This window comes from Rutilus rutilus, assembly GCF_951802725.1.
Source record: "Rutilus rutilus genome assembly, chromosome: 23".
Lineage (NCBI taxonomy): Eukaryota > Metazoa > Chordata > Actinopteri > Cypriniformes > Leuciscidae > Rutilus > Rutilus rutilus.
In genome coordinates, this window is record NC_140233.1 from 8,699,260 (window position 1) to 8,711,367 (window position 12,108).

At 43.9% G+C, this 12,108-nt stretch overlaps 1 protein-coding gene across 1 annotated transcript in view; it reads left to right on the forward strand.

Annotated features, from left to right (window-relative positions):
• The window catches only part of LOC311282799 (mucin-5B-like), a gene marked incomplete at its 5' end in the record, with an annotated part of 30,169 nt that overhangs the window by 13,022 nt on the left and 5,039 nt on the right, over positions 1 to 12,108 (forward strand). The window contains 6 exons of the mRNA XM_084396807.1: positions 8,009 to 9,391; positions 9,509 to 9,666; positions 9,798 to 9,972; positions 10,099 to 10,334; positions 11,158 to 11,341; positions 11,593 to 11,770. Of these exons, the coding sequence (XP_084252933.1) occupies positions 8,009 to 9,391; positions 9,509 to 9,666; positions 9,798 to 9,972; positions 10,099 to 10,334; positions 11,158 to 11,341; positions 11,593 to 11,770 (2,314 nt within the window). The remainder of the gene's footprint in view (positions 1 to 8,008; positions 9,392 to 9,508; positions 9,667 to 9,797; positions 9,973 to 10,098; positions 10,335 to 11,157; positions 11,342 to 11,592; positions 11,771 to 12,108) is intronic.

A 12,108-nucleotide genomic window follows, 5' to 3' on the forward strand; every position in this document is an offset into this window, starting at 1 on the left:
ACTGCTGTTACTGCTCAAACACCATTGATCGAAACACCACCTCCCACAGGAACAGAAACGCCATCAACAGCTACTACAACTGCTGTTCCACCAACACCTACATCACCTGGAATTACTGCTGCTGTTACTACTGAAACACCATCTACAGAAACAACACCTCCCACAGGAACAGAAACGCCATCAACAGCTACAACAACTGCTGTTCCACCGACACCAACAGCACCTGAAATTTCTACTACTGCTGTTACTGCTCAAACACCATTGATCGAAACACCACCTCCCACAGGAACAGAAACGCCATCAACAGCTACTACAACTGCTGTTCCACCAACACCTACATCACCTGAAATTACTACTGCTGTTACTACTGAAACACCATCTACAGAAACACCACCTCCCACAGGAACAGAAACGCCATCAACAGCTACAACAACTGCTGTTCCACCGACACCAACAGCACCTGAAATTTCTACTACTGCTGTTACTGCTCAAACACCATTGATCGAAACACCACCTCCCACAGGAACAGAAACGCCATCAACAGCTACTACAACTGCTCTTCCACCAACACCTACATCACCTGGAATTACTACTGCTGTTACTACTGAAACACCATCTACAGAAACACCACCTCCCACAGGAACAGAAACGCCATCAACAGCTACAACAACTGCTATTCCACCGACACCAACAGCACCTGAAATGTCTACTACTGCTGTTACTGCTCAAACACCATTGATCGAAACACCACCTCCCACAGGAACAGAAACGCCATCAACAGCTACTACAACTGCTGTTCCACCAACACCTACATCACCTGAAATTACTACTGCTGTTACTACTGAAACACCATCTACAGAAACACCACCTCCCACAGGAACAGAAACGCCATCAACAGCTACAACAACTGCTGTTCCACCGACACCAACAGCACCTGAAATTTCTACTACTGCTGTTACTGCTCAAACACCATTGATCAAAACACCACCTCCCACAGGAACAGAAACGCCATCAACAGCTACTACAACTGCTGTTCCACCAACACCTACATCACCTGGAATTACTACTGCTGTTACTACTGAAACACCATCTACAGAAACACCACCTCCCACAGGAACAGAAACGCCATCAACAGCTACAACAACTGCTGTTCCACCGACACCAACAGCACCTGAAATTTCTACTACTGCTGTTACTGCTCAAACACCATTGATCGAAACACCACCTCCCACAGGAACAGAAACGCCATCAACAGCTACTACAACTGCTGTTCCACCAACACCTACATCACCTGGAATTACTACTGCTGTTACTACTGAAACACCATCTACAGAAACACCACCTCCCACAGGAACAGAAACGCCATCAACAGCTACAACAACTGCTATTCCACCGACACCAACAGCACCTGAAATGTCTACTACTGCTGTTACTGCTCAAACACCATTGATCGAAACACCACCTCCCACAGGAACAGAAACGCCATCAACAGCTACTACAACTGCTGTTCCACCAACACCTACATCACCTGGAATTACTACTGCTGTTACTACTGAAACACCATCTACAGAAACACCACCTCCCACAGGAACAGAAACGCCATCAACAGCTACAACAACTGCTGTTCCACCGACACCAACAGCACCTGAAATTTCTACTACTGCTGTTACTGCTCAAACACCATTGATCGAAACACCACCTCCCACAGGAACAGAAACGCCATCAACAGCTACTACAACTGCTGTTCCACCAACACCTACATCACCTGGAATTACTGCTGCTGTTACTACTGAAACACCATCTACAGAAACACCACCTCCCACAGGAACAGAAACGCCATCAACAGCTACAACAACTGCTGTTCCACCGACACCAACAGCACCTGAAATTTCTACTACTGCTGTTACTGCTCAAACACCATTGATCGAAACACCACCTCCCACAGGAACAGAAACGCCATCAACAGCTACTACAACTGCTGTTCCACCAACACCTACATCACCTGGAATTACTACTGCTGTTACTACTGAAACACCATCTACAGAAACACCACCTCCCACAGGAACAGAAACGCCATCAACAGCTACAACAACTGCTGCTCCACCGACACCAACAGCACCTGAAATTTCTACTACTGCTGTTACTGCTCAAACACCATTGATCGAAACACCACCTCCCACAGGAACAGAAACGCCATCAACAGCTACTACAACTGCTGTTCCACCAACACCTACATCACCTGGAATTACTACTGCTGTTACTACTGAAACACCATCTACAGAAACACCACCTCCCATAGGAACAGAAACGCCATCAACAGCTACAACAACTGCTATTCCACTGACACCAACAGCACCTGAAATGTCTACTACTGCTGTTACTGCTCAAACACCATTGATCGAAACACCACCTCCCACAGGAACAGAAACGCCATCAACAGCTACTACAACTGCTGTTCCACCAACACCTACATCACCTGAAATTACTACTGCTGTTACTACTGAAACACCATCTACAGAAACACCACCTCCCACAGGAACAGAAACGCCATCAACAGCTACAACAACTGCTGTTCCACCGACACCAACAGCACCTGAAATTTCTACTACTGCTGTTACTGCTCAAACACCATTGATCGAAACACCACCTCCCACAGGAACAGAAACGCCATCAACAGCTACTACAACTGCTGTTCCACCAACACCTACATCACCTGGAATTACTACTGCTGTTACTACTGAAACACCATCTACAGAAACACCACCTCCCACAGGAACAGAAACGCCATCAACAGCTACAACAACTGCTGTTCCACCGACACCAACAGCACCTGAAATTTCTACTACTGCTGTTACTGCTCAAACACCATTGATCGAAACACCACCTCCCACAGGAACAGAAACGCCATCAACAGCTACTACAACTGCTGTTCCACCAACACCTACATCACCTGGAATTACTACTGCTGTTACTACTGAAACACCATCTACAGAAACACCACCTCCCACAGGAACAGAAACGCCATCAACAGCTACAACAACTGCTGTTCCACCGACACCAACAGCACCTGAAATTTCTACTACTGCTGTTACTGCTCAAACACCATTGATCGAAACACCACCTCCCACAGGAACAGAAACGCCATCAACAGCTACTACAACTGCTGTTCCACCAACACCTACATCACCTGGAATTACTACTGCTGTTACTACTGAAACACCATCTACAGAAACACCACCTCCCACAGGAACAGAAACACCATCAACAGCTACAACAACTGCTGTTCCACCGACACCAACAGCACCTGAAATTTCTACTACTGCTGTTACTGCTCAAACACCATTGATCGAAACACCACCTCCCACAGGAACAGAAACGCCATCAACAGCTACTACAACTGCTGTTCCATCAACACCTACATCACCTGGAATTACTGCTGCTGTTACTACTGAAACACCATCTACAGAAACAACACCTCCCACAGGAACAGAAACTCCATCAACAGCTACAACAACTGCTGTTCCACCGACACCAACAGCACCTGAAATTTCTACTACTGCTGTTACTGCTCAAACACCATTGATCGAAACACCACCTCCCACAGGAACAGAAACGCCATCAACAGCTACTACAACTGCTGTTCCACCAACACCTACATCACCTGGAATTACTACTGCTGTTACTACTGAAACACCATCTACAGAAACACCACCTCCCACAGGAACAGAAACGCCATCAACAGCTACAACAACTGCTGCTCCACCGACACCAACAGCACCTGAAATTTCTACTACTGCTGTTACTGCTCAAACACCATTGATCGAAACACCACCTCCCACAGGAACAGAAACGCCATCAACAGCTACTACAACTGCTGTTCCACCAACACCTACATCACCTGAAATTACTACTGCTGTTACTACTGAAACACCATCTACAGAAACACCACCTCCCACAGGAACAGAAACGCCATCAACAGCTACAACAACTGCTGTTCCACCGACACCAACAGCACCTGAAATTTCTACTACTGCTGTTACTGCTCAAACACCATTGATCGAAACACCACCTCCCACAGGAACAGAAACGCCATCAACAGCTACTACAACTGCTCTTCCACCAACACCTACATCACCTGGAATTACTACTGCTGTTACTACTGAAACATTATCTACAGAAACACCACCTCCCACAGGAACAGAAACGCCATCAACAGCTACAACAACTGCTGTTCCACCGACACCAACAGCACCTGAAATTTCTACTACTGCTGTTACTGCTCAAACACCATTGATCGAAACACCACCTCCCACAGGAACAGAAACGCCATCAACAGCTACTACAACTGCTGTTCCACCAACACCTACATCACCTGGAATTACTGCTGCTGTTACTACTGAAACACCATCTACAGAAACAACACCTCCCACAGGAACAGAAACGCCATCAACAGCTACAACAACTGCTGTTCCACCGACACCAACAGCACCTGAAATTTCTACTACTGCTGTTACTGCTCAAACACCATTGATCGAAACACCACCTCCCACAGGAACAGAAACGCCATCAACAGCTACTACAACTGCTGTTCCACCAACACCTACATCACCTGGAATTACTACTGCTGTTACTACTGAAACACCATCTACAGAAACACCACCTCCCACAGGAACAGAAACGCCATCAACAGCTACAACAACTGCTGTTCCACCAACACCAACAGCACCTGAAATTTCTACTACTGCTGTTACTGCTCAAACACCATTGATCGAAACACCACCTCCCACAGGAACAGAAACGCCATCAACAGCTACTACAACTGCTGTTCCACCAACACCTACATCACCTGGAATTACTACTGCTGTTACTACTGAAACACCATCTACAGAAACACCACCTCCCACAGGAACAGAAACGCCATCAACAGCTACAACAACTGCTGTTCCACCGACACCAACAGCACCTGAAATTTCTACTACTGCTGTTACTGCTCAAACACCATTGATCGAAACACCACCTCCCACAGGAAAAGAAACGCCATCAACAGCTACTACAACTGCTCTTCCACCAACACCTACATCACCTGGAATTACTACTGCTGTTACTACTGAAACACCATCTACAGAAACACCACCTCCCACAGGAACAGAAACACCATCAACAGCTACAACAACTGCTGTTCCACCGACACCAACAGCAACTGAAATTTCTACTACTGCTGTTACTGCTCAAACACCATTGATCGAAACACCAACTCCCACAGGAACAGAAACGCCATCAACAGCTACTACAACTGCTGTTCCACCAACACCTACATCACCTGGAATTACTACTGCTGTTACTACTGAAACACCATCTACAGAAACACCACCTCCCACAGGAACAGAAACACCATCAACAGCTACAACAACTGCTGTTCCACCGACACCAACAGCACCTGAAATTTCTACTACTGCTGTTACTGCTCAAACACCATTGATCGAAACACCAACTCCCACAGGAACAGAAACGCCATCAACAGCTACTACAACTGCTGTTCCACCAACACCTACATTACCTGGAATTACTACTGCTGTTACTACTGAAACACCATCTACAGAAACACCACCTCCCACAGGAACAGAAACGCCATCAACAGCTACAACAACTGCTGTTCCACCGACACCAACAGCACCTGAAATTTCTACTACTGCTGTTACTGCTCAAACACCATTGATCGAAACACCACCTCCCACAGGAACAGAAACGCCATCAACAGCTACTACAACTGCTCTTCCACCAACACCTACATCACCTGGAATTACTACTGCTGTTACTACTGAAACACCATCTACAGAAACACCACCTCCCACAGGAACAGAAACGCCATCAACAGCTACAACAACTGCTGTTCCACCGACACCAACAGCACCTGAAATTTCTACTACTGCTGTTACTGCTCAAACACCATTGATCGAAACACCACCTCCCACAGGAACAGAAACGCCATCAACAGCTACTACAACTGCTGTTCCACCAACACCTACATCACCTGGAATTACTACTGCTGTTACTACTGAAACACCATCTACAGAAACACCACCTCCCACAGGAACAGAAACGCCATCAACAGCTACAACAACTGCTGTTCCACCGACACCAACAGCACCTGAAATTTCTACTACTGCTGTTACTGCTCAAACACCATTGATCGAAACACCACCTCCCACAGGAACAGAAACGCCATCAACAGCTACTACAACTGCTGTTCCACCAACACCTACATCACCTGGAATTACTACTGCTGTTACTACTGAAACACCATCTACAGAAACACCACCTCCCACAGGAACAGAAACGCCATCAACAGCTACAACAACTGCTGTTCCACCGACACCAACAGCACCTGAAATTTCTACTACTGCTGTTACTGCTCAAACACCATTGATCGAAACACCACCTCCCACAGGAACAGAAACGCCATCAACAGCTACTACAACTGCTGTTCCACCAACACCTACATCACCTGGAATTACTGCTGCTGTTACTACTGAAACACCATCTACAGAAACACCACCTCCCACAGGAACAGAAACGCCATCAACAGCTACTACAACTGCTGTTCCACCAACACCTACATTACCTGGAATTACTACTGCTGTTACTACTGAAACACCATCTACAGAATCACCACCTCCCACAGGAACAGAAACGCCATCAACAGCTACAACAACTGCTGTTCCACCGACACCTACATCACCTGAAATTTCTACTACTGCTGTTACTGCTCAAACACCATTGATCGAAACACCACCTCCCACAGGAACAGAAACGCCATCAACAGCTACTACAACTGCTGTTCCACCAACACCTACATCACCTGGAATTACTACTGCTGTTACTACTGAAACACCATCTACAGAAACACCACCTCCCACAGGAACAGAAACGCCATCAACAGCTACAACAACTGCTGTTCCACCGACACCAACAGCACCTGAAATTTCTACTACTGCTGTTACTGCTCAAACACCATTGATCGAAACACCACCTCCCACAGGAACAGAAACGCCATCAACAGCTACTACAACTGCTCTTCCACCAACACCTACATCACCTGGAATTACTACTGCTGTTACTACTGAAACACCATCTACAGAAACACCACCTCCCACAGGAACAGAAACGCCATCAACAGCTACAACAACTGCTGTTCCACCGACACCAACAGCACCTGAAATTTCTACTACTGCTGTTACTGCTCAAACACCATTGATCGAAACACCACCTCCCACAGGAACAGAAACGCCATCAACAGCTACTACAACTGCTGTTCCACCAACACCTACATCACCTGGAATTACTACTGCTGTTACTACTGAAACACCATCTACAGAAACACCACCTCCCACAGGAACAGAAACGCCATCAACAGCTACAACAACTGCTGTTCCACCGACACCAACAGCACCTGAAATTTCTACTACTGCTGTTACTGCTCAAACACCATTGATCGAAACACCACCTCCCACAGGAACAGAAACGCCATCAACAGCTACTACAACTGCTCTTCCACCAACACCTACATCACCTGGAATTACTACTGCTGTTACTACTGAAACACCATCTACAGAAACACCACCTCCCACAGGAACAGAAACGCCATCAACAGCCACAACAACTGCTGTTCCACCGACACCAACAGCACCTGAAATTTCTACTACTGCTGTTACTGCTCAAACACCATTGATCGAAACACCACCTCCCACAGGAACAGAAACGCCATCAACAGCTACTACAACTGCTGTTCCACCAACACCTACATCACCTGGAATTACTACTGCTGTTACTACTGAAACACCATCTACAGAAACACCACCTCCCACAGGAACAGAAACGCCATCAACAGCTACAACAACTGCTGTTCCACCGACACCAACAGCACCTGAAATTTCTACTACTGCTGTTACTGCTCAAACACCATTGATCGAAACACCACCTCCCACAGGAACAGAAACGCCATCAACAGCTACTACAACTGCTGTTCCACCAACACCTACATCACCTGGAATTACTGCTGCTGTTACTACTGAAACACCATCTACAGAAACACCACCTCCCACAGGAACAGAAATGCCATCAACAGCTACAACAACTGCTGTTCCACCGACACCAACAGCACCTGAAATTTCTACTACTGCTGTTACTGCTCAAACACCATTGATCGAAACACCACCTCCCACAGGAACAGAAACGCCATCAACAGCTACTACAACTGCTCTTCCACCAACACCTACATCACCTGGAATTACTACTGCTGTTACTACTGAAACACCATCTACAGAAACACCACCTCCCACAGGAACAGAAACGCCATCAACAGCTACAACAACTGCTGTTCCACCGACACCAACAGCACCTGAAATTTCTACTACTGCTGTTACTGCTCAAACACCATTGATCGAAACACCACCTCCCACAGGAACAGAAACGCCATCAACAGCTACTACAACTGCTGTTCCACCAACACCTACATCACCTGGAATTACTACTGCTGTTACTACTGAAACACCATCTACAGAAACACCACCTCCCACAGGAACAGAAACACCATCAACAGCTACAACAACGGCTGTTCCCCCGACACCAACAGCACCTGAAATTCCTACTACTGCTGTTACTGCTCAAACACCATTGATCGAAACACCACCTCCCACAGGAACAGAAACGCCATCAACAGCTACTACAACTGCTGTTCCACCAACACCTACATCACCTGGAATTACTACTGCTGTTACTACTGCTGTTACTACTGAAACACCATCTACAGAAACACCACCTCCCACAGGAACAGAAACACCATCAACAGCTACAACAACTGCTGTTCCCCCGACACCAACAGCACCTGAAATTCCTACTACTGCTGTTACTGCTCAAACACCATTGATCGAAACACCACCTCCCACAGGAACAGAAACGCCATCAACAGCTACTACAACTGCTGTTCCACCAACACCTACATCACCTGGAATTACTACTGCTGTTACTACTGCTGTTACTACTGAAACACCATCTACAGAATCACCACCTCCCACAGGAACAGAAACGCCATCAACAGCTACAACAACTGCTCTTCCACCGACACCAACAGCACCACAAATTTCAACTACCGTTGTTACTGCTGAAACCCCATTGACCGAAACATCACTTCCACCACGAACAGAAACACCACCAACTACAACATTTGTTACATCAACTCTTTTTACAACAGTACCTCCAGTGACACAAACACCATCAACAATGTTCACGGTGCATACAGAATCAACAATTGAAATGCCACACGCTTCATCACCTCAAATTGTCATCACAACAAGCTGTCATTGCACATACGCAAATCAAACATTCCCACCCGGTAAGTAATACATGAATGACAATTTCTACATTTTTTTACACAGTTTTGTGTCAGATTGTGAATCCATGAACAATTGTAAGCATATCAATGATGCACATTCTGTTATTCTAATTATAGAGTCTGTGATCTACAACAAAACTGATAAAGCGGGCTGGTGCTACTTTGCTTACTGCAACTCCAGTTGTGTTAGTGAAATAACACAAAAACCATGTCCTCAGACTACTACAGTTCCAGTTTCAACTGTTCCACGTGACTGTACTGATGTCAACAGAAAGGTTAAAAAAAATTGTTCATGTATAGTTTACATTTCTCACAAAATTAATTTCAGCTAAATTACAATGGCACTGAAATAGATGAGCCCATTGTATTAATCTTTGTTCATCAATATTTTTTTAATCTTTAACAGAACGGAGAGTCATGGAATGAAGGATGTACGACTAAAAACTGCATAAATGGGAATGTCACCATAAGCCCTGTACAGTGTGATCCAACTGATTCTGTTATACCTACATGTGTCAATGGACTTAAACCTGAGAAGGTTTACTATAACAATGATTGCTGCACTAAGTATGAGTGTCCATGTGAGTTTAAACCATGCTCTAGACAATTGATGTTTTATTAATATTAATCATGATGGTTCTACTAAGCAATTAACTAACATTGTCCTTACTAACTAATGTTGTTTAACTTGTTTTCTGAAATAACAGGTCGATGCAGTGGCTGGGGTGACCCTCATTACAATACTTTTGACGGAACATATTATGTTTTCCAAGGAAACTGCGACTATGTGTTGGTCCGAGAAATCATTCCGAAATACAATATCAGTGTCCATGTTAAAAACTATTATTGCGATGTTACAAATAATTTTGCTTGCCCAGAGTATGTGATTGTGAAGTACAAATCCTATGAAATCAAGCTAGCAAGTAACAGTGAAGTAATGCAGGTGAGTGTCACGAATTTGATCACGAAATTCAAATACTCTTGAAAAACAAGCTCTGAAATATATTGACTTAAGAAAATGACAACTTAATAAATTTTCAATGCTTATATGACTTAACACAAGGGGTTAGCTTAGCTTTTTTTAGCTTAAATTACTTAATCTTTTTATTTTAAATATTTTATTTTATTTTAATAACTTTTTATTTGATTTTAATCGATTCTCATTTTGATGAACCCCAACTTAAATTTTTAGTTTAATGCTGTTTTCAGTTGATGCATGAACAAAAATGTACTAAACAGCATTGGTAGCGTGGCTCTTATCAAATAAATCGCAATAAGCTTTGTGCTGTCAATTTTGATAGGAAACCAAGTCACATCAAATGTCAATTTTATAATGAAATTTAATAAACATAATTTTGCTCTTTAATGTGGAGCGACAGGTCACTGTAGCCGCTTCAGGTCAAGCGAAGCGGCAGCAAGGAGCACACTTTACTACTAGTTATAGCACAGAATAAACATAAATTAACAACAGAAGGTATGTTCGAAAATACAGTACAGCTTCCTGACCTGAAATGTATCATGTCTCATGTAATCGCTCAATCAGTCTTTCAACAGCAGAAGATGTCAATACAACAGCTTGAAAACAATGTCACATAACGTTTCATGCACGATATTATCGGCACGACATTGGAATCTACCAAAAGAGGCTTAAAAATAAAAAAATTGGAATCAGTTTGATATGAAAAAATATCAACCTGCACTGATCTATATAGAATGTATATAAGGGTCAATATTTATTACAACTCAAAAACCCTTGTCGCCTACAGGTCTATGTCAATGATGTCATAAAGGTCCCAACATTCTTTAATGAAGACTTCAGAATTACCACCTCGGGCATGGCAGTTATTCTAAACATCAATGAAATCAAAGCTGAAATTTTAGTCAGTCATCAAGGTTTTGAGATCAATCTCCCGTTCTCCTACTTCCATGGTAATACAGAGGGACAGTGCGGTGAGTACAGTTTGGTGCCCTTGTTGCAATAAATATAACCAAAATAAACGGTATTTCTTCTGTGAGACAACAACAACTTTCTCGGAGAGAAAGACCGATTTGGAATAGGGATTAGCTTACTTTGTATTAGCCTAGTATATCAAAATCATCTAGAATGTTCTATTGTAGAATAATTTAAATTAAATGTACCTAAATAAGAATGTCTAGTGTTTCTGTCAATTAAAAATTTTAAATGCTGTCCTTATTTTTAGGGGTTTGTGACAATGATGCCACAAATGACTGCAGACGTCCCGATGGAACAATTGATCAATCATGTGAGCAAATGGCAGCCTTATGGGCGGACTCTCCAGGATGTGAAACCCCTCCACCACATCCAAGCGAACCCACTCCTGCTTGCACAGCACAAAGCTGTGAGGTCATCAAGAGCGAGTAAGAAAAAGCAAATCATCTCTCTGTAAATGTTCAGAAATTGGGGAATTTCTCTGCCACTAGCCACACCAAATACAGTAGCAAAAAATGTATGACTTTTAAAAAAACCCTCTATCCACCACCATTGGTTAGCAAAATGGTAGTTGCGACCAAAACTCACACCATTGGTTGAGTCAATGTAATTTTGTGTCCAGTCCACTCAGACCACTTAAACAAATTGCAATACCATTTGATATCGCAAATGGTACTTTTTTTAAGATTTCAGAGGTCATTTTTTTGGGCTATTACCTTTATTGTTGTTGTTGTTTTTGGTAGTGCTATCAAACATACCACTGAAC